This window comes from Spermophilus citellus (assembly GCF_964194105.1).
Source record: "Spermophilus citellus genome assembly, chromosome: 1".
Classification (NCBI taxonomy): domain Eukaryota; kingdom Metazoa; phylum Chordata; class Mammalia; order Rodentia; family Sciuridae; genus Spermophilus; species Spermophilus citellus.
The window spans coordinates 18,735,732-18,761,105 of NC_138182.1; the positions used below are offsets into that span (position 1 = coordinate 18,735,732).

General features: G+C 36.3%; 1 protein-coding gene across 1 annotated transcript in view; it reads right to left on the bottom strand.

Moving 5' to 3' along the window:
* GPC5 (glypican 5) overlaps nt 1-25,374 on the bottom strand; it is a gene marked incomplete at both ends in the record, with an annotated part of 647,880 nt that overhangs the window by 349,585 nt on the left and 272,921 nt on the right. Inside the window, one exon of the mRNA XM_081309273.1 lies at nt 14,964-15,097. Within this exon, the coding sequence (XP_081165399.1) occupies nt 14,964-15,097 (134 nt within the window). The remainder of the gene's footprint in view (nt 1-14,963; nt 15,098-25,374) is intronic.

Here is a 25,374-nt window from a genome sequence, read left to right on the forward strand (position 1 = left end):
GAAATATTTACAAACAAGGTAACACTTTAGTGTTCCACGCAAAACAAACAAAACAAAAACCAAAAAATCAGGATGGGCAAAGATTAGAAGAAAATATGCTAATATTTTTTGGGGGGTGTGCTTATGGAAAGAAATTATGGTTAAAAAAATAGGAAGAGACTAATTTAATCAGCTTTATTGATCATCATAAGGAATTTTAGTCTTATTCAGAAGGAAGTTAGACTCATAAATGATTTTCAGGAAGAAAGTGACATCATCACAGAACAATGTAGAAATAGAAAAGTAGTGAAGTCACTTTGCGGGCTATGAACCAAATTCAAGGGGAGAAAAACAGAACATGAAAACAACTTGCCAGTGAATATCATGAACAGTTATATGTTTAAAAGACATTAGGAGTCTAGAATTGGCAGGTAAAGAAAGCACTCTATAATAAATTTGAATTAATTTTTGCCCCTGTGATGACTGCAGCAATGATTGTATCATACATCAAGTTAAAAAATGAGGAAGGGAATATCACCTTCTCAGTGGGCCATACTACACTTAGACCTACCCTCATCCTGTTCAATATTTCCATTGTCTTTGACACATGTCACTTTTTAACCTATCATGTAATACATGTGCTCAATACAGCTCACTGTTTCTTATCTGTCTCCTGGCTCTAGAATAAAAGATTCAAGGAGGTAAGGGTATTTGTTTGTTCACAGCTATAGATTCTAGAGCAGTGAAGATGACATAGAGTAAGTCCAATAAATAGTTATCAAATTAATCAGTGAGTAAAAATCATGGAATTAATCCTTCCAATCTCAATATGTTTGGTTTGAGATTTCTTTGGAAGACTCAGGTTAAAAAAAAAATCAAGTAGAACCTTACTTTTCAAATTTTCTATGTGTAAACATGATCTGGGAATCTTGCCAATAGGCTCATTGAGATTTAATAGTTCTATGGTAGGGATCAAAATACTCCATTTCAAAAAAGCACAGATGAAGCTGCAGCTACTGGTACAAGAGACACGGGTGTTGTGGAGGTTTGCTGTCAAAGATGAGGCCTTGAAATATGATATGTCAAGAGCTTTGTAATGTTGTGAACAACCAATAAAAAAAATAAAAAATAAATAAATAAACAAAATAAAAAAAAAAAGATGAGGCCTTGGAACTTAACATGGAATGCATTTGTGACCGTGCATGATCCACAGAATAAGGACATTACACATTACACATCCTTGTAAGAAGAGAAAGAAATATGAGGATATACGTGAACAAAGAAAAGGCCCTATGAAAACAAAGGGAGAATGTGTCCTTCTCAAGCCAAGAAAAGAAACCTCAGGGGAAAAAAACAAACCTGTTGACACCTTAACCTTGAACTTCACCCTCCACAACTGTGAGACAATGTGTTTTGGTATTTAAACTACTCAGCCTCTAGAATTTTAGTATGGCAGCCCTAGATGACTAATAAAATAATTAAAACATTTGAAGTAGAGTCATAGACTTGGAGATATAGATTGGAGAGTGATGAGCATTCAAAGAGGATGAGAAACTAGAGGTAGCAAGTCTCAAAAAGGAAAATTACAACAAATTTTTTTTATGATTGTGCTTACTTGAACATAAGAGAAAATTGGAAATATTTGTATATAGAGGAACGAAGATAACAATTGTCATTAGCTTGTTCCCAAATACTCCAGTTCTCTGCTTTCTGGGCATTTGACCCCCTGTAAGTTTAGCTGTGGCCTCAGGACTTGCTTTGGGTGTACACGTTCTTTCATGGCTTGTGGTTTCAGAACTACCTTGTTGGTTATTTTGAGTAAGCACTGAAAGCTTCATTAGTTAACTCCAGCAGATCTGAAATGGGCACAGACTGTGCAGAGAAATGTATTTTTCCTAAACCAATGATGATTTGGAATAGTTTGTTATTGCATTATCACTTAGTCTCTCTTGATTGATACAATGATACAACAGAAAAATAAATAACTGATCGCAAATTTCTTTCTTTTAAGACAGGGTCTTGCTATACTGCTCAGGTTGGCCTTGATCGCATGACCCTCCTACCTTAGCCTCCCAGATTTCTGGGATTACAGGTGTGCACCACTGTGCCCAGATTATAAATTCAGAGGAAAAGAGAAAGGAAAGATTACTGAAAACAGGTGTAGCTTTGGAGAAATTTCCTCTGAGATAGAAATAAGGAGAAGATATTCTCTGAATGTTAAGATTTATGAAGATAAAAAATCGAGGGAAGATTCTACTCTGGAACACTATATTCTGTGTTTACATATTTTTATTTTTTTGGTCTCAGAAATTAAACGTAGCATTGCAAAACATGGTTGCATTTAAGGACCAAAAAAAAATCTATATAAGGGATAGAAAAAAATAATTGAATTGGTGCAATATAGAGAGAATAGAGGAAATAGAATACTAGTAGTCCTAGAGAAGACTACTGAAAGCCTTAACTACTGCCACAGAGCCAATTAATATTGGTCTATTACCAGAATTCATACCTCTCTTCCCAAATCTATGTTCATCTTACTACATACATGACTCCTTTCCCAGTTTTAGCTGAAATGTCTCAGTGAATATAATCTTACATTCTTAAGATGATTCTAAAATTAAGTACTAGAAGAGTGACTACAACCAGACAATTATTTTTCCACAATCATGAGAATATTTCCAGTTAAAATTGGGAGCCTAATAAATGCAGGGAGATATTAGAAGTTCCAGCTAATTATCCTTCAAGAACTGTACTACTTGTGACAGATTTTTATTTTGTTCTTGAAATACAGAAATCAGACATAATTATTGAGAGTAATAGTTTAAAAATATTTAAAGGAAAAGAAGAAAATGTTCCTGGTCTCAGTATTTATTTGAAGTCTGTGTGTCAGATCCATATAAAAACTTAAACTCTTACTTGGGCTTGCAAAAGTATAACAGATGGTCTCCTTGCCCATAGTTTTCTCCTCCTTCTTTCTCCCCACACACTACAGCAAAAACCATATTACACACATTTCATAAAATGTCTCAGTATTTACTGAACCTGTTTCCAGGCTTAGCCCACACAGTTTCCTCCATCCAGAACTGCCTTCTCCTCCTACTCTGTCTTTCTACCCATCCTTCAAGATCTCACTTAAATCTCACTTTCTCTCCAACTTCTTCCCTGACCAACCTATGCAGCATTGTGAGTTCATCCCTGTTTCTCATCCTGCACTTGTCTGCTCACATCCTTGTTCTCTAATATTATTATTCCTTTACATGTGAGTCTGTCTTCCTGAGTAGAAGATGTATTCTCTCAAGGCAAGAGCCATATTGTTCTCATTTCTCCAGGGTTTGGATTATAGCTGGTACCCAACACACATACAAATTCTTGCAGTCTTAGTTTTTATCAACCTCTAAAATTATAAGTTCCTACAAAAGTACATATTTTTTTAAAAAAATTATGATACCTTTAGAATACAGATGACTTTGAAACTTAATACGAGTGGAGCTATTCCTAGATGGTGGAACATACTAGAGACCTTCCTAGAGTGTTGATTAGAAAAGAGGAGAAAAAAAAATCTAAAAGGCATTATTGTAAGCTGTGTCAGACTCTACTTCAAGACAGTGTCCATGTACATGTGATGTTGAAATTAACATGTGGTGACACATTAGTTGCACCTCTGTGTGATACAGCTATTATAATTAATACATCACAGATGTAATGTATGGAGACAGAGTTAAATCCCTAAGGGATCATCCATGATCATCCACTCCAGCAGCTCTCTGTCCTAGTTGCACATCACCACTAAGAAAACATTTTAAACTGTATGCCTAGATTTTTCTCTCACACATTCAGATTCATTGATTTAGGGAATGATTCAAGAGTTTGGGTTTTGTGAATGCTTCCTTCAGGACCCTGATGTGAGCTGAGTTTCAAAACCAATGATTTAGCTTAACCTTTCATTTTATAAATTAGGAAAGCGAAAATCAGTGAAGTAAAAAGAAAATTCTGACTAGTTATTATTTAGTCAGGAATTTAGTCAACGCAGACTTCCATATCTGATTTCATTAATTAGATAATTAATTAAAATGATATATCTTAGCAATATCTTTAGAAAATATTTCCACCTGTCCTTAAATGTTCATGTAAATTATCCTTTTTAACAAAAACACTTGTTCTTGGGTTGTTACAATAGAAAACAGATGAATCTCTTGCCAAAGTCTACAGAATGCTGTATGTTCAGACAGAAGTGATCTATATATTTTGACCCATCTAAAATGCCCAATGCAGGAAGCAGGGAGTGGGGTAAATTCTAATCACTGGCTAATGACCATCTTTGTGCACTGTGCTAGCACAGTAAAGAATAAAAAGGCTTCAGCACAATTGCTCATTCATAGCCTGCAGCCTTGTTTGCCCTGAGCTTACTAAAGGCAAGGGAGAAACATGGACTAGCATAGTTATTGCTTCATTGCTTCCCATGCCCTTGAGGCCAGCAATGCCAGAAAGGTCTCCTGACATATTACACGGTAAAAAATTAAAGAAGGAAATGAAACCCACCCTGAAGTTGTCCTTTCTGGGTCTGTTGACATAATACTGCCCAGTTACTACTGTATAACTAAGCAACATTTTCAATTGGCTCTACTCTTATCATTAACTTTATTTTTAACTTAAAAGTTACATATCTTCTACCAAGTGGTAAAATAATTAAAAGTGCATGAAGAGCAGGTTATTATGTGTCTCTCCATAGTATTTCCATCCCTTCTTCCTGAAGGAACCATGTCAACAGTCTGATGCTTGTCCTTCCTCAGCTTTCTCTGCATGCACACTGATAAGCAATCAGACAATGGAGACAGACAGCTAAGATCTAAAGATAAAGAGACAGAGATTTATAGATGACCTGGGTTTGCAAACTTGGTACCAATCTGTATACATGGAGAAAACAGGAATTTTTCTCACTAGACAGTATATCCTGAACTTCTTTCAAGTTAACAAACATAGGTCTCACTTATGTGTATAGAGCTGTTACACTATGTCATAAACTGAATATGGTAACAGTCATAGTCTAACAAGATATTTCACTAAACTAATTTGGGTTTTTATTTATAAGACTAGCATACTCCTCATATGTATGTTTTGAAGACTGGCAACCATGTAAGTCTCAAACTTTGCTGATTTTCTAGGGAGATGTTCTCCTTTAAGCATGTGGCAATAATCTACATTTGATTTTATGTTATACTTCCTAAGACATTTCTGGAAACAGCTATCTTCAAAAGGCACACCTCTCCATCTAATGGCCTCAACTAGTAGCAATTTGTTTCATTTAAAACATTTATAAATTGTCGCATACTGTACTTCCACTCCTTTTTTTTCCCATTGACTATAATATAAAAGAGACTATTTCTAACTTTGACCAAGGCTAATTATCTTAAAATGTATTGGAGAAGAATCTCATTTTCAAATGGAGCTTTTCTCTATGGAATGTCTCAGACCACATGTTTCTTTATGTAATGACATGTATTGATTTTTTTTTTCTATTCCTAAAGTCAGTCCACACATAATACAGAACCCAAATTAAAAGCAGGGCCTAGCGCACTGTTTGAAAATATCTGTAGAACAAAGGTCAAATGTGCAGTTTGCTAGTTAATGGCCTGAGGCAAAGTTAAGGTTAATGTGGCACTAATGAGCAGGCTCAACCCTGTAGAGATGTCTGACCACAGCTGTCAAACTGTAGACATTTAAAATGTCAGTCTCCTGCTCAGCAGAGGAAATATATAATTACATGTTTCTAGATAAGAGCTATTTTCTCTTGCAGTTCTGAATCTATATTTAATCATTTAACTTCATTCTTACCTAAGTTATTCTATTTGACAAAATATTTTTAGCTTTCTATTCTATAGCAGTAACAGACCCCACTGTAAATGCTTGAAAATAATTAAATTTATGGAATTAGATGAGGTATAGGGAGAGTTGAAGTCAAATTTCTTAGCCCCAGAGAGATGGGAGGAGAAGGAGAATTCATCATGGGAGCAATATATGGCACCAGGCACATTTATCACAAACATAAATGTGTTTCAAACATATTACATTCATATTTGATTAAAAAGAAAAAAAGTATTTGTTCTGAAAGAGAAATTCATGAAGTCTGCTCTCTGAACCTCACCTGAACTCACTGCTCATTATGGGAACTGTGACCTAAGGTTCGACACCATTCTCAGAGAGAAGAATTTTTTTCTTTTCTGGTTAAGTGATTCCAGGTTTTTCCTTCTTCAGAGGAAGTCTTGTTCACATGACAGGATTTTCCTTCATTAAAGGATTGACTGTGATTTCTCAGCATAGCTGAGGGGTTAAGAATGGGTGGTAGGCTGAGGAGCAAGAGGGAAAATAATGGGAAAGAGAAATGGAAAGAAGCCCATGAAATTCACTAATATCCTTGATATCCTTGGCAGAGAGTTCATTTCTGACAGGTGCTTCATTTCTAGCCCTTTCTGGTAATTTTATGCGAGTCCTGAGCTAGAAGTTCATAGCCACCTGCACAATTAGGATATTTCCAGTCATCCCTCTTCAAAGGCTTTTCAAACCCAACATGTTACCATTTAGAGTCCCAGTAAAACTGAAGGGATCCTTCTCCATGGTGATTTCAACCTACTTCCAAAACTAGGCTTTCAAAACTTGTTCTAATATCATTGTTCCATGATGTAAAAAAAAAAAAAAAAAAAGTACCTTAAAATTAAGAACTGACTCTTTTCTTCATATGAAAAAGGACTTTAAACAAAGTCTTTAACCTATTGTTTTAAATAAATACCAGACCACATGTTCAAGATTAAAAAATATATCAGATAGTAGTAAACTGGACATGTATTTTAAAAGAGATGTGATATAATTACTCTACTTCATAACATTTTTGTTCATTTTAATTCAAATACACAATTAATTGCTCAATCCTAGTACCTTAAAGAAGTATTCTATTGATTTTATTTTTTCATGATTAAGTCAAAACCAGCAAGAAGGTTAAGTCAAATGTGGTATTTGCAAATGTGTTGATTTTCAAGCATGTCATTCATACAAAGAATCGTTCTTGAGAACTTATATTCTGCAATTCAGTATTTTAGGTAAAAATCTCAGAAGTTTTTTTTTTACAATAAGATTTTTTTGTGGCTACTAATGTTTTAAAACTAAACTTCATGACTTAGGGAACAGGAACATATTTTGGACAATGTTTACTATTTCCTCTTGGGATGAGAAAAACAATAACAAAATATATTCTTTTAATAATGAATGGACTTCTTTATCCTATTTCTTTTTTCATTTTGCTCTTATAATCAGGTATGCTTGGGCGCATCCAAAAATTTATCTTATTGATGGACATATTTACCAGGTTTGAAGTGTTCATGCATATTTTCAGATACTTTCTCTGTTTTAGTTCAAATACCTGTGTCTCTGGACTCTAATATAAAAATGGGCTTTGGGGTCAGGAAATCTACCACTTACAATCTATATTTCAAAGGCACTGGTAGATTTAAAATGTTGGATATGTTCTTTGACATGCAAAAGAATAAAAGAGGAAGACAGTGCTTGATACTCTTGATGTAGAACAAGGACCCATGATGCTTCCAATGCAGTTAATTTGACTACTTTAGTAAAAGGAACAAGCTTCACTTAACATCTTGTTTTATCAGCTCCCATAGATTCTATGAAACATTCTGATATAATTTTTATATACTCATAAAAATAATCAATTTCACTATGTCGTGTACCTTGAATTCTCCTCACCTCTTTGAGAATTTCAGTAGGAAAAAAATGGTAGCCAAATGTTAATTTCTTTTCAATCCTGCAGATGTTTACTGGCTTTCCCATCCCCCCCAACCCCCACCCACCCAACCACCTTTTTTGAGGAAAATATACTCTCAGGCATATTATTTGGGGAGAACTTCATTCATAGTTTGTTTTCTACAGTGAAGAGATATTTTGAGTCATTAAATGAGATAACCTTAGTCACCATTATGAACATTGTTGAAAGCTCTTGTTACATCTTGCAAAACTGCTACTTACAAATAGAAGGACTGTGCAGAACCTATTTGAAAACTGTCCAATTTAAAAACCATCCTTCTTATAGCTTGAAAATACGTTTCTTACTAATCTTTCAGTAATGAGAAATTTAGGAAGATTTACTTCTACTCACATTATCCTAAAGTTGACAGCCTCAGTATTACCAACATCACAATTTAACTGGAGGACCAAAGTCTTAAGGAACACTGGTGAAACCTGAGGAATTTACAATAAATCTCATGCTTCCTGGAAAAAACCTCTCCTTATCTAAGCCAGCAAGCTTATTAAAGTTCTAATTGTAGCCAATGATAGTTACACAAGATTTCTACAATTTTTGGTTCCTGTCACTATCAAAGCACAAAGCGGGATTCTGTTGGATACCAAACTATGTGCATATAGGCTCATCTAAGGTCAATCACAATTTTAGCTTATATTTTATAATAAGCAGTTAAAGCTGTCACTCCTTTCAGAAGAAGATAATAATATTTAATATTAGTTGAATTATTTGGATTTAGTTTAAGATATTTCACGAAATGGCCATGAATTTTTCCATAAACATATATAGAAGATAAAAAACAAATCATTAATTTAAAAAAATATATATCTTATTTTTAATGTTCATTTCAGGAGGAGCAAATTGTTTTCCAATGCAACACAATTCTGCATGCATTTGTTTATGAACTTTCTTTTCCTGGGAATGCTTTATCACATTCTCAGTGGGATATGTGATCCCCAAATGTTAAGAACTAGCCTAAACTTTTGCCATATGTTTGCTCTGCCTTCTGGCATTCATTCTTCCTGTGTGCCTGGTTTTTGACCCCCTGCAGGTCCTGATCTTCATTATTTATGTAGGTCTTGACTCTGGCCTGCCTTGGAGCTTGTGTTCCCTCAGCGCCTGTCTAAAAGCTTTGTCTTGGCCTGCCCTGCCCTGGAAGCACTTACCACCACCACCTACCAAGCACTGTTTTAAATTAAACAGAAATTTTCTCACTGAAGGGAACATGACCTTTGTTTTAGTAAATTAAACTTACAGGTAATAAATAATATTGGCACCTCAAAGAATCACTAACTTCCTTTAGGAAATAGATTGTAAATTGCCTTCTTTACTACTATAAATGATATTAAATTTTTCTCAAAGAGTTGATTTTTTTGTGACCTATGAATATTTCCATGGAAGGAATATTTGCATTTTTGATACATCATATTAAACCCAGTACATCTTAATACTAATTACCATGTTTTAAAAAACCACATATACCCAGTGTACTATATCAAAAATAAAAAAAAATTAGTTTATTTTGTTTTCATTAATAAAGTATTTTGATAGATAAGATTTGATTATGAAACTATAAACTCATGTATTTAAGTGATCCAATTTTATATGAAACTATTCTATCTAAGCAATAATCCTAAATAGGATTAAGTGCTCTTATTTAATATAAGGCTAAAGTTCTCCCAATTTAATAATTTCACTGTTCTTGATGCCCTGTCTCATTGTCTTCTTAAACTCTGCAATTTTGAGAGTCCTCTTCAGTTTTTAATCTCAATAAATAAAATTGTTAATGTTCCAAGTGATAAAGTTCTCACTCAAATCATGATTTAATAAACACATTAGGATAAAATGGAATTGCCTGATATGATGTTCCAATTAATTCTGAAGAGAAATTTTGAGGAAAAAGATCCATAAACTATTTATATTTTGTTTGAAACATTACAAATACAATATTTTTAAAAAATTCTCCCCTCCCCAACATGGCATCAAAAATTCTGCCTGGTATTAAAACTATCTTATTTTTATTAAGCACCTAGGACAGTCCTTACCAACAAATACACACCCACGAATGTAACCAATCCCCTTCATCCTGTGTTCTTCAGTGAGAGGCCTGTCTAATTGGAATGCTTGCTGGCGAACAGATGGGGCCCTGTGTTGAGGTTCTGTCTTAATTTATTGTCCTGGGGTTTTCCTAATTACCCACTTAATTGGCATAGCCACACCACTTTGAAATAATAATGTACAGCTAATTATCACCGATTTAAGCTTGCTAATAGCTTATTCTTACCAGCTAACTTCAAGAAATCAAGCAGAGAACAGGAACTGCCACAGGGAGATCCCTCTGCCTGGGATGGTTTAGACATCTGTATGAGTGCAATGTCCCATACAGCTGTACTGATTGGTTTCTGCCCAAAAGGAGGAAATAGTGATGTGTTGTTAGCTGTTTAAAGGAGCAGTAGCTCTTACTTGCTTTGCTCAACTCTGGAGACTACTGAAAGTAGCATGTATCAATAATCCAGAGTTTTCAATTAGACTGCACTATGCATATAGAAAAAAAATAAGGAAGATTGAACTGGACAGTCACATCTCCAAAACAAAAACAATCCAACTCCAGTTTGGTTCCCTTCTCTCCAAACTGAAAGATTTACATACATTATGAAGTTTTTTAGCACAAGTCTTATAAAAGGACATATTTTAATAAGAAAATTGTTCATTTTCAAATATTAGTACAAAAGAAAAGCATGTATCTAACAGAGAGTTTTCTATAAAGTGAACAAAAGAGCAAGAGGGAAGAAAGAAAAAGTTATGAATTTGGTGCTATGGAAAGAAATATCTATAGTTAAGATACTAAAATTCTTAGTTTATACTCATTCTGCATTTATTTTAGCTACTTTTCCAAACTCAGACATCTCTAGGTCAGATTTCTTAGAAGCAGTGCCCAAGACAGGAATTTGGAATCAGATAGATAATTCTTTGGAGAAAGGGAGTAAGGAAAAGAGGAGAGGGTGGGGAAGAAGAAGTTTAGCTGAAAATGTGAGTTTCAGCCAAAAATCACAGGGAGTGCTAAAGCACTAATTTCAATACCTTAAGAAAGCAGCAAACCTCTTACATCACCACATCCTGTCAGTTATTGCCTGTCAGCAGCTGACAAACAGGTGAGGTAGGTGAGAGTCTACCTACTCCTTAATGTAGATAAGATGGGTGGTAGCCTCTCTTGAAGATGACCACAACAATCTTCCCTTCGTGCCATGTGTACCCCTTCTAACAGTGAAAAGAGCTAAGCTGTGTAACCTACGGAATGTTGCAGAAATGACAAAGTGTGGCTTCTGAGACTAGATTATAAAATTACAGCCCTTGCCTGGCTCTCTCTTAGATTCCTTGCCCTCAGGGAAGCCAGTCACAACCTCGAGAGAACACTCAGAAAGTTCTAGGGAAGTTCACCCTGGCAAGAAACTGAGGCCTACTGCTAACAGGCACATCACTGAACTGTTATGGGAAAGGATAACTCTCGACAACTCCAGCCTGCAGATGACCAAAGCCCCAGGGACTTCTTGACACCAATCTCTCTAGAGACTGAGCCAAAGCCCTACTGCTGACCAGCTCCCAAATTCCTAACCCACAGAAAATAGAATAATAATTTCTTATTGTTGCATTAAGCACTCAATTTTATAATGACTTATTTGGTAGCAATAGGTAAGAAATACCGATGGCTCTGATTTGTTCAACACAGTTCTTCAGAGAAGAGAGCAGCAGTGAGTTAGCAGCCAGGACACAGCAGCCAGTCAGGAAAATGGCCAGGTAGAGGGCACCTGAGTGGGGCAACAGCAGAATCAACTACCTTGACTCTCACTCATTAAATTGGTTCCCCTTAACTTTCCCTACTACTTACACATAATGTCATGTGATGAACTTAATGTTGGCTTAGACATTATGTCTAAAATGATAGACTGACAACATTCTAAATGCTAGACATAGAGAAAATATTTTGCAATAATGAAGATTGCACAGACAAGCAAAAACTAAAAGAATTCATTGATAATAACAATCAATGAAGGCTGGGGTTTAATTCAGAGGTAACATATTTGCCTAGCATGTTCAAGGCCCTATGTTCAATCCTCAATCTTTTCCATCCCCACCAAAATCAATGAGAGATATACTAGGTAAAAGTAAAATGATTATAGATTAACACGTGAAATGGGAGGAGTAGCACCAGAAAGAATAAAATGTGAGTAATTATAAGTAAGTATTGACTATCTAAAAATAAGAACAAAACTAATGTCCTAAGAGTTGTAAAAACCTGAGTACAAGTAAGATATTTGCTGATATAACCACACAAGATGGAAAAAGAATGATGGAGTAAATCTGTTCTAAATTGCTTTATTGCTCCACGAAGTGATACAAGTCCTTATTTCAAATATTAAAAATTGAAAATGCATATTGTGATCCTATGGTAACCATTAAGAGAATAATAAAGAAATACATATCTAAAAGCTATGAAAGGATAAGAAATAATAAATGTCAGTTTAATTCAAAGGAAGGCAAGAAAGAAGGAATAAAGAGAAATACACAGAGTAAAGAGAAGATAAAAAGCAAGATGATACTCTTAAGCAAAACTCCTTATGAAAAACTAGAATATTATTTATGACTACAAAAATGGACTAAACATTCCAATTGTATAACAAAGACTGGTTGATTAATCATCACTTCACACTGTTGGCTAGTCAAAAAGAAAGGAAGCTGGTCAAATTTTTTTATAAATCAACAATGTTTATGCTGTGTGTATGACATACCACCCCAAAATATCAAAACATGACTAGGGGAGACCAGAACATGCCACTCAAAACTATAACTCTTCAGCTATCAATTACTTCAAGCTGGATATTTTGAGAAACTGCAGATATAGGAGTAGTTTTGAAAAGCTGCCCTTCTGTAAAAAAAAATTTACATATATAAAGGAAATTATCATTAGTAAACAAAGCAAACTCCATTCACCATACATTTTCCCCTCCACCTCTCACAACTTATTTCAACCGCTTCCAAGAATCCATAAGCCTTTTGGTAGGTCTAAATGTTATCCCATAGGAGCCTCAAATTTGAGTCTCATATATTTTGGGGACCTTCAATGCCTACCTACATAACTAAAATAGATTTTCTGGTTGATCTGTCTTATGTCAATTTAATTCACACCTCAGCCCAAAAACCTGGAGGGTGGAGGGAAGCCATTTTTCCTACTCCTACACTTGTATTAACATACATTGAAAAGAATTCTTTGATGTCATCCAGGCTATACAAGTTAAACTCTTCCTAAAATGATTTAGGGAAAGAAAAAGACCTAAAATGATTTTTTTTAAGTTAGGATTCCATCATTCTAGAAATTTTAAACTAAGTCTAAAGTAAACTATAAAAATATAATTTGAAAAGGCTACAACTTATTTCTATAAAATGCATTTTAAAATTTTAGACAACATAATATAGTTTTATCTTCATTTTCACTGGCCAAGTCATAGGCACATTTTGTAATTGAGTATTCTGGGCTACCACAGAAACTATATTAAACTATAACAACTACTAAGTTATTTTGTTCCATGTCCTCCTTTTAATAGTTTTGACTTCATTTAAATTATAGAAAGTAGTTTCTGCTAGTAGTATTCTCATAAGAATTGTCCAAAGTAAATTTAAAAAAATGAATACCTAAGAAAAACTAACATGTATTTAACAATAATTTATAAAAATTAACTCGGGATACATAAACTTTTTTTAACTTCACTTTTTAAAAGTAACTAAGGATACATAAACTTTTTTTTACTTCATTTTTTAATGAATTACACAGTTATTTTGTTAATGATCTAGACGGTCACTTAGAAATTCATTTATTTTTTGTCTATTTTTCATGTATTTTTAAAAATTTTAATTAGTGAGTCATAGTGGAAAATCCAAACAAGTCAACAGCTATACTTGTCCAATTCTATTTTATCTCTGTATGGTAACTATATTTAATACACACTACAATGAAAAACAATATTAACATATGAAATGAAAAAAATGAGTATCATCAGTTTTCATGAAAATTTCAACTGAGAACATTAACTTTTTTTTAACTTAGGGAATGATAAGTTTAAAAAACACTTTTCAATAATAGCGTGTATGTTAATATATATTCATGCTCAAGCATATCTGTTTCTCAGATACAGAAGGATGAGTTGAATATCCTTCTCAATTCCTGCCATAGTATCCTAATTTATCTGACTACTCCTTTCCTTATTTGTTTTATCTTCGTTTATGTATTTTCTTCATTCCTCATCCTATTTCCTATGTTTCTGTAAGTATCTATTACATATAAGTACTTTACTATATACTACCCTTGAAAATATTGGCAAAGACAAATTGACAACAGATTTAATTAAAGAACTAATGGGATTTTACTTGCCATTCATGAATTGGATAGCCTTTATTCTAGTACTAATACAAGCAATCAGTCCATAACAATGGCCACCCCCACAATTTTTGTTTGACTATATGTATACAGTCAAGTACAGTTACTGACAGTTTTAAGAATTTTTCAGCTTAAGTACCAATTATCTAGCAAAGGAACACTAATAAAGGCTTTAATTTGTGAGGTAATGATGGGCATGGTCTTAGAAATGTGAGTTCTAGAAGCAAGCCCAGCTCAGTTCTTACCATTCTGTACCAAAACACAGCCATTTTCACTATTCCAGGTAAACTGTATGGAAACTTCTTTTCTATCCAACTATTTCTAAGAGATGCTAAATATTCAATAATGCTGAACCCAATAATACATCATTTAAATTTATTCTGTCTTACACTGTTCAGTAGGGTCACCACTAGCTGTATGCAGAATTCAGTTTACAAGTAAAATAAAAAACTCAATCCCCAGTTGCACTACCCACATTTCAAATGCACAATGGTCATGTGTGTCTGGACCTAGCATATTATAATATAGAATAATTTCCATTACTGCAGGGACTTTTTTACTGGTCTCACAAGCTGAATCTGTCTTCCAAATTAATGGGACAGGTACAGCCACTGAATTTCAAAGTTAATGAACGCTGATCTTTTTTCTTCTATACTGTATTTGGGTCTACTTAATGAATACGTTCTATTCTGTTGTAAAATGAATGGCTTACTTTCTTTTCTCTTTCTGGTTGTAAAACAAATGTCTTACTTTCTTCTGTTGGCAAGTGTCTCTTCACCATTCCTTGTGGAGATCTTCATTCCATGCTTCTCCTTGCTAGGATCAAAAGAACAAGGGGGGCTTTGTGTAGGTGTTCTTACTGGATGGCCACAAATCTTATTTACCTTTTAAAGAGAAAACATTAAAAGACAGTTAGAAATCAACCTCCAGCTTTTTTGGGAATGTAATGTTTTACAGGGGCCCAAACAATGACATGTTCTTGCTTATATCTCAATATTAACCTATAATACATGTAACATTTGTCAGTTTTTAAACAGAGGGAATCAAATTATATGCAGAAAATGGCAACCATGATACATGGTGACATATTTATATGAGTTACGGTATGCATATGCAAATATGCAAAATTAAAGAACTAAATTAATAAACTGAACTGTTTTCCATTCAACGAATAGATAATATATATGTTTTACATTTATGAATATGAATAATCACATCCTTGTACTGATTTTAAAGCAAACTAATTTGCTACTGAATATGCCCTAATTTTTAAAATGAGTACTAAGGGTAAAAGCAAACACCTTTGTAGTTTTCTTCTTATGGTCTTTTTTCAGAAATGTCAGTATATTTAATATAAATATCTCATTTTATAATCATTCTATATCTTCTCTCTTAATCTGTTGTGATTTCCAGAGTGTTATTATAGTCTTTTGAACATTTATCCAAGTGGAAAATTTATTTTTTTTAAAAATTCTAAACTAGCAAATATATTTGTATAATTTACATAATTACCACTGGAAAAAATTAAGTAATTAATTAACCATGTAATATATCAAAAAGACTCATATAACTTATATACATGAAGATCCAGAGCAGCATAACTAGATAATACATAAAATCATTGCCCTGAAACCAGGAAACTATTTCTTGTTGAATTTTCTTTTCTTGATGCTAAGACCTTAAAAAAATGACAGAATCTCTGAGTCTGATTATCTGATATGTATAATGAAAGAGATTATTCTAAACTTCTCTAAAGTTTTAAATTTCTTTAATTTTCCAAGATTTATGAATCTATTCATTTATTTCACCCATATTTTTCTTCTAATATTTGCAAAGCTCATATATTAAATGATATGAAATAAAAGTTAATTAAATTTTCTCCTAACAGAGCATAGAGTTTAGAAGAAAAAGGTATCCACAATCATCAAAACACAAGTAGCATGTGTCAAAATTTGGAGACAGGTGTGGTGGCACAGGCCTGTAGTCCCAGCAGCTCTGGAGGCTGAGGCAGGAGGATTGAGAATTCAAAGCCAGCCTGAGTAACAGTGAGATGCTAAGCAACTAAGTGAGACCCTGTCTCTAAATAAAAATACAAAAATGGGGCTGGGGATGTGGCTCAGTGGTTGAGTGCCCTTGAGTTCAATACCTGGTACCTGCCCCCCACCCAGCCAAAAAAAAAAAAATGGAGCTTAGAATATGTTCTGGATTAGAGGAAGATGGGATCCTTCCCAGTTGGGGTTGATATAAGAGGAGGCACACTAAGTGAATACCCAAAGAAAGATCTGGAGTTTCTGTTGGATTTGGAAATGCTGAGGTTTCTTTTAATTCAACCTAGTTATAAATAAATATTTCTCATAGCACATTATGTTAAGTACTAGAGATGCAAATATTAATAAGGTATGCACCCCTACACACACTTAAAATAGAAATCACACATACAAAACAACCATTGTATCATTGCATGATAGCAACTGTAGAATTACATGAAAGTCAGTAACATTCTAACACTTACATAGAAAATAGGTATATTAACTCTATTTGGGGTACTCAGGAAAATGCTTCAGGAAGTCATGCCTGAACAACAAGTTAAAGCATGAACTAAGAATTTGTGAGGTGGAAAAAACAGGGGCGAGAATTTCAGAAAAGAGTAGAGTAACAAACATATATGCAACAACTTAAGCTGCACATCTAGAAAAAAAAGTACACCATACAGTCAAGAAAGAAGGAAGAGTGGTGTGAAAGATTTGAAAATGCCATGATATGAGTTGAATGCCAAGCTCAAGGACTTGCTTCAAAACATGGACTGTAGCCAAATTTCCAAGCAAGGAAATGAAGACTGCCACGAGAGAAAAATCATCATGACAGCAATGTGGAGAGTGAGGGCCAGGCCAGCAGAGAAATGTGAGGGCCCAATGAGGCAGAAGATGAAAAGGAAGAAGCAGATACCAGAATGCCAAGGAGGGAAAGACAGTAGCTCTAGGAGACTGATTTGGTTAATGAACAAAGAATATGATAAAAGAGAAAAAATCCTGAGATGGAAGTACAAGAATACATGGGTTGGATCTATAAAATGGTTAAAATTTTTATTTATCTGGTAAGAAGGGGTCATAGATGTATTATTAAAAGGAAATTCTTTTAAGGGTAGTTGGAAACAGATCAATGAATACTAGGCTAAGAAGATGTCTTTATTAGACAAAGGCAACTGCTGGCTGCCAAATGGAAAAGTAAAATACCAAAGCAGGTTTTTAGCAAGTGCATCAAGCAGTACTGGAGAGAAAGAGAAAGAAAAAATAAAGAAAGAAAATAAAACTACTAAACCATTTACAGATTCCTTGAGCATTCCCAAGGAGAGACATTTTAGTTCTGAACTACACCAGTGACAGTCATGCCTTTTAGATAGAAGTAAAATCAACATGCTTTTACAAATGACTTTAAGTGAAAAGTAAGGGCAACATAAAGGCCAAGTTGTTAAAAGACTCAATTTCCAATCCCAGAGACTAAAAACTAGTGAGAGAAGAATGTAAATACATTAGCAAGGTTCTAAATAGAGAGAGAATCTCCATTGTCAACAACTCCTAGTAACAAGAATGAAGGGAAGATGATATAAGTTGATAGTGGAAATGTCCAGAGTAAGATGTTTGGAAGGATATTTTGGAGCAGAGAGAAAGGAAAACAGAATCTGCAATCATCATCTAAATATGACTAGCCATGGAGACTGCAGCAAGTTATGGAACTTCTATGAATCTGTTTTCCCATCTTTGAAACTCAAGAAAGTAAGATCACTTAGCAGTCATAAATTAAGAGAAATCTTATCTCACCCTGCCCCTCCTAGGTTGAACCTAAAACCATGTCTGTTATTGAATGTTTCCTAGGTAAGCCGATGGAGAGCTTTAAAATGCCAGACTCACAGGGTCTTTATTCTTATCATCACCTTTGCAATTTTTCCTTACAAATACAAGAGAATGTGCAAACTAAGGACTCAAGGTATCTTTGATTGTATCCAAAGATACAAGCATGTATAGCAGATTCCAATAAATACAAATGAATTTCAAAACCCTTATATTTGTTGACTTACTATCAGGGAGTCTAGCTTCACACTTTATTGAAAGGGAATGGAAAACCATCTGTTACCAGCACATTAGCCTGTCACCTTAGCTCCCCTGAGGTGAGCCAATTTGGGTGGCATATTTCAATACAAGTTCCTTCTTGCTATTGAAAAAACCTTCACACTTACATTGACAATTTTTCATCTTTGACTTATACTGCAATTTCTTCCTTATTCTCCTCCCTGGTCTCTACCATTCTCCATTGCAATCAGTTTTACATGTCTCAAAAAAAAATTGTTTTCCTCCCTAATGCTTATCAACTCCTGCTTGAAGTTCCATCTCTGACTTCCCACTGATTTTCAAGTTCCCATCTCACCTTGAAATGACTCTCTTAGTTGCTTCTAACCCATATCACTTCTCCCACTCCAAGTATTTGCTTCAACAACTCCTTGTCACTTAGCTGGCTTCCCCATTCTCAAAGTAATCTTGGCACCACATACAGAATATAAACTTATCTTTCATTACTGCATCCCTGTGTCTGTTCACTCAGTCCGATTTGAATCTTTAAATACTCAAAGTTTTCTACTGATAATTCTAAAAAGTTTTGTAAGGACCAAACTAATTTATTTTTCATCTCACTTTCATCTGCAGAGACTAGGAATCTTTCACAATGCTATTTTTAAAGTGTATATTATTAAAAATACAAGTTGAAAAAGGAAATAAGTTTAGAATATTACAAATTGAAAGTCAACAATTACAGATGTGCTATGTGTGATTATTGAGCAATTTGGTTCAGAGGCTGAGGCAAAGGCACACTCTACAGCACCTTGAATGTAAGGGTGATTGCTGTTCTTTGTGCCACTTCTAGGATGCTTCATGCTAACAGAGAAAACATCAACAGGAATTACATTAAAAAATGACTCTACATACCCTTAAAAACAAAAATAATAAATGAAATAAAGAACAAGGTTGTGTTTTATCAAATGTTTGATGCTCCATTATATTAAAACCTACTTCTAAACTATCAGGAAGAAATGTTATACTGGTCATTTTTACAGCTATAACAACAAATTTGATGTTATTTTCTCATGTTCAGTAACTTTACGATTTTTAGAAGCGATTTGTTAAGAGCAAAAATCTGTTAACTTTCCCAGAGATAAAATCCATGACCTTACTTTTTTATTCAATAAAAATAAATTTAGGAAAAAAGTAAGTTGAGCCAGATCTGGAAGCAAAAGAGGGACACTGGTTAAGTGCCAGGTTCATTAGATTTAGACTTCATTTTACAGACTATGATAACATATTACGAATTAATGAACAAAGAAATGGAATTGTCAAAGCCTATGTTAGAAAGATTTGGCAGTCATGGCACCCAACAAGGAGTATATAAGAGAATATCAAAATAAACTCTCATATATAAGAGAATATCAGAATAAACTCAGCAAGAACCAGTGGAATAAGAGGAAGGGGAAGAAAAAGCCCTTTGATGAGCAGGATGACTGGAATTTGGCTTCTGGTTGGTTCCGTTTATGAGTTGAAAAAGGAAAAGCTAAAGCTATTGGTAGTTTTATACAATGTAACCAGATCATTCTTATGGGTTAGAGCCAATAATTGATATGTAAAAGTATTGGGTACATCTGTGCTTTGGTATGGGTGGTTAATTCCCTTTTAGAACTATACTCAGGAGGAAATTTCTTTTTTAAAAATACTTTATTAGTTGTTGATGGACCTTTATTTATTTATAGGTTGTGCTGAGAATAGAAACCAGTGCCTCACACATGCTAGGCAAGTACTTTATCACTGAGCCAGAACCACAGGCCCTCATGAGGAAATTTCTAAAAGGCAGTTCTAAATGATGAATTAGAGATAAAAAGCAAGTTTATGTACAGAATCATGTGCATGGAATCAATAGTTAAACTCATGAAAACAGATGAAATTACAATATGTATGTAGAATGTAAAAAGTTCAGATGGAACATCACAGGCAGAAGGAGAAACAGAACTCTAACTACTTCCTCTCTGCAAAAAAAAAAAAAATAGAACACAAAAGCAAAAAACATGGAGGAAGAGAAAGAAAGAGCATTAGCTGTTTGAATCAATAGAAGTGAGAAAATAAGTGATTATGTAATCATGACCTAAAACTATGAAACCACCACCATCCAAATAATGCGCATGATTAGTAAAAATTCAAGGTACAAATAACTGCACAATTTGAAAAAGATAAAAAAATTTCAACCATAATACCACTTTTTAAATATGCTATCAATTGGAGAATCCCAAACTGGTGTAAAGTGACCAGGTTTTCAGGACAAGAAAATAAAGCTGGGTTAAAGTTTAACAAAGAGGGAAACACCCGCTATTTCTACTTTGCAAGGACTAGAGATATATTTACATTGCAGTTAGCTAAGAGTACAGACAACTCATTTTAAAAATGTTCACTTAGAAGCACAGAACATCTAGGCTTGGGCTGTTGGCTTCTCTTTGTCTTCTTTATTTCCTTTTAATTTTCCAGAAGTTGCTTCTCCATAATTATTTCTGCTAACTATCATTTTAAAGGTCCCCACTCTAACTCATAATTACATTTCACATTAGAAGAAGAAGGGAGAGGTAGGGAAAAGAAGGAGGACAGGGAGCCAAGAAGAATATTTCAATCATCTCTGGGCCCACTGTGAGCAGTGTCTTCATTCTGCACTGTTTTTGTATAGTTATAAATTAAACCACCAGAGGGAGCTTCTGCATTTCAATCCTATTCATCATCATTAATTAAATTTATGTATGGGTTCATTCAAAATCATTTAGTTCGGGACTCTTAAAGAAAAATCCAACTTGTAAACTGAAGTGACATATGTTCGTCTGCATAAAATCTTCATAAAAATCAAGTCCTTTATATAAAACTACCAGACTCATGCTACAAAGCCTTTGTGATCAAATGAGAAATGGAAAAACCAACTAATAAGTGATTGTGGAGTCTGAAAAGGCTGATTTGTCCTGTCTAAACTGCCTTGTTCTCAGGAATAGATATGGAAAATGACCAAGGGCTTCAATGTTTCCTATTACTTTCATTCCCTCCCTTACTTCTTACTTCTTCCTTTTTCCTTTCTTTCTGTTCTTCCTTCCTACCTTCTTTCCTTCTTATATCCCTTAATTTCAGTTATAGGGACATATTAGTTTAGCAAGTTCTGAGGACCCAGAGCCAGATATGGATTTTGGTTCTTGTTTAAACACAGGTTACAATGCTGATCAATAAATTGAATGCCTGTTATTTGTAGGGCCGTATTCCAAGAGGTGGGAATACAGCACTAAACCTGCTTTCAAGAAGGTTATTCTACTGGGAGAAACTGAAATTATAACAGTAAATAGATTGCTTTGTGTCTTTATTAATAAATAATCAATTACAAGTGTGTCACTGATAGCAAAATAGGGTGAAGTTATCATGGGTTACTTCAAGTAGGTGGTCAGAAAGTTCTCTTTAGAAAGTAGTATGTAAATTATGCTCGGAACAAAGTTAAAAGTCAGCAATAGAACTGCAGGGAAGATCTTCATATGCACAGAGAATGCAGTTAAAATAAATCTTCAAATAGAAAGAAGGCCACTACAACTAAAGAATACCATAGAGTACTGGGAAATGGGGTAGGGTAAGGTTAGAGACAGGCTGGCTAGATCATGTAGTTTCATATATTCTCTGTTAAGGGACAACTGTATGTTCTATGGCTCTGAAGTCAATGAAGGGTTTTGAGCATGGCAATAATATTAACTGTTTTATCTTTTAAAAACCTCACACTGGCTATTGTATGGAGAGAAGTCTGAACAGGGCATAAGAAAGGTATAGGGAAAGAGTGAGTCCATATTCGAAAGGTTTGGGTATATTTCAGGGAGAAGATAACACTGCCTTTGCTAACATCCATAAGCACTGAGATCCAGCTGGAAGGAACACAGTTATAACCCAGTCATTCAAATGAGGATGAACTGATTAAATTACAATTCTCACAATCCAATAAATTTACCTCCAAACATTCCTGCATTAACAGAGGAGCTTTTAGGGAATACCTCATATCTAAACTAAAACAGAAAATAAGATTATAGATTTGATCCATTCTGAAGATAGAGACAGTAAATAGGACTTCTGAAGATAGAGATAGCAAGCAGGACTTGAAAATAACAAGAAAAGAAATATGGACCCCAGAATTGACTTATAGTATCTTCTGTCTGAAACAACTAGACAAATGGAAGTGCCATTAAATTAGATAGAGAAGACTAAAGCAAGAGAGGATTTGGGGAGATATTAAAAATCTCTCCTGAACATTTTTTACTTCCTAGAAATATTTATACAGCAAGAGCTGTCCAGTAGAATCTGTTATATGAACTGTAAAATCAAGGGAAAGGTCAGACACAAGAAATAAAAGGCTATCAATAGCATGTTGTTAGGATGAAAAGAGATGGAGGAGGAAGGCATAAGATGGATTTCTGGAGGTAGGAAAAAGATGGCGGCGAAGGGAGTGCATCACCCCCGTGCACCGCGTCACTGTGCGGGAGAAAGACAGGGTGAAACAGCTGAAGGCTATCTTGTTGGGAATTTCCAGTGAAATTGAGGTGCTCCAGAATCTAGTGGACGGATTTCCATCGCGCGAGGTTCGGCTGCGGGGGCTCGGTCGCGGGTGATTTCTCCGCACGGAGGGTGGCATTGCCTGATCTGCGGACCGCCCCGCAGCTAGAGTCTGCGGCACACGCTGGGAAGCAGCAAGGTGCCGGAGCGGGAGTGCAGCGATGTGGATTCTGGGGGCTCCTGCCAGTGGGGCAATGGCCGTGCTTAGTGCTGAGTTCCGGCTTTGAGACAGAGGAGAGAAGCGGTCCAGTTCGGTTCTCGACACCGGTCGGACCACAGAGGAGGACAGCGGCCGCCATCTTGGAGAGCTGATGTAATCATCCCTGTTTTCTACTGATCTCAGCTCATTCAGCTACGAAACAGGTGATTTCAGGCTGGTATTTGCCTGCGTCTCGCAGACAGATCACTCAGGCTCGGGGCTGGAGAACCTGTGGAGAATACTCCTTGGGGCTCGCTCCTGGCAAGGCGTGCACCGGGCTCTGCGCGGCCAGATTCTGGTTCCCCGGGCTGCTTTGGCCCAGGGCTGGGGAACCTGCGGAGACTGCGTGTTGAGGCCAGCTCCAAGTGGAGCGTGTGCTGAGCTCGGGCGGCTGGGCTCTGACTCCCGGAACAGTTTTGGCCCGGAGCTGGGGAGCCCGCAGGGACTGCGTCTTTGAGCCTGCTCCCAACGGAGCATGCACCAAGCTCGGAGAGCTTGGAGCGGCCGGGCTCTGGCTCCTGGGGCAGCTTTGGCCTGGGGCAGGGGAACCCGCGGGGGTCGCTCCTTGGAGCCTGCTCCTAGCGGAGCGTGGCCAGGATCGGAGAGGCCGGGTTCTGGCTCCCGAAGCTGCTTTGGCCCAGGGCTGGGGAACCTACGGTGACTGCTTCTCGGTCCGGGTCCTACTGGGTGCTGTGGGGGCCAGGGGGGCAGAGTGGAGCTGCCGCCTGTGCCCAGAGCAGGCCAAGTGACCCGCTGGCGTGGTATCACGACACCCCAACTGCAGCTGAGGCCGAAGAGAGTAGCCGCCCACTCCTAGAACAGGACCAGCGACCCGACGACGGCATGGTAGCCAAGTCACCCCATTTGGAGTAGGGGCTGTGCAGAGCCGCCATCTGAGCCTGCAAGGTAGGCAAACCTGCGACCCACTGGCAGGACAGGCCCGGTAGCCTGCCAGCATGGTGGACAAGTAGCACCGAGGCAGTCACATCACACTGGTTGGAGTGAGGGTGGAGCAGAGCCGCCGCCCATGTCTGGAAAAGGCCCAGCGACCCGTTGGAGAGGCAGTCAGGTACCCCCACTGGGAGTGGGGGCTGAGTAGAACTGCCGCCCGAGCCCACAAGGTAGGCAGACCTGCGACCCACTGGCGGAACAGGCCTAGAGGCCTGCCAGCGTGGTAGACACGTCACACCAATTGGAGTAGGGGCCGAGCAGAGCCGCCGCCCACATCCGGATCAGGACCAACGACCCGAGGGCGTGGTAGTTACATCACCACAATTGGAGTGGGAGCAGAGCAGAGCCACCACCCGTGCCCACAGGGTGGGCAGACCTGCAACCGACCAGAGTGGCAGACAGATCACCCTAATTAGAGGAGGAGTACAGGCACTACCTGCCCTGCAAGGGAGATTTCCCAACTATACAAGAGCAATATAAATAAATAGGGGGAAAATTTCAAAAACACAACAGTTTCACCAAGCAGAAAGAAACGCGAGCAGTATGAAAAGACAAGGAAAGAAAGGACCACAAGCAATGCAGGTCAACTCAACTTTAGAAGAGGTAATAGCTGCAACAAATGGAATGTCAGATAAAGAGTTCAGGATATACATGCTTCAGATGATCTGGAGTCTCAAGGAAGACATGAGACAGCAAAATCAGACAATGAAAGATCACTTTGACAAGGAACTACATAAACAAATCCAGGAAGTAAAAGATCAATTTCACAGGGAGATAGAGGTAATAAAAAACAAACAAATAGAAATCCTAGAAATGCAGGAAGCAATAAACCAACTTAAAAACTCAATTGAGAATACTACCAGCAGAGTAGAACACTTAGAAGATAGAACATCAGACAATGAAGACAAAGTATTTCAACTTGAAAAGAACATAGACAGCTCAGCAAGTCTGCTAAGCAACCATGAGCAGAACATCCAAGAAATATGGGATAACATTAAAAGACCAAACTTAAGAGTCATTGGGATACAGGAAGGCACAGAGCTCCAAACCAAAGGAATAAACAATCTATTCAATGAAATAATATGAGAAAACTTCCCAGACTTGAAGAATGAAACAGAATCCCAAATCCTAGAAGCCTATAGGACGCCGAATGTGCAAAATCATAAGAGATCCACACCTAGACACATTATAATGAAGATGTCCAACACAGAGAATAAGGAGAGAATTTTAAAAGCTACAAGAGAAAGGAAGCAGATTACATATAGGGGTAAACCAATCAGGATAACAGCTGATCTTTCAACACAGACTCTGAAAGCTAGAAGATCCTGGAATAACATATTTCAAACAGTGAAAGAAAATGGGT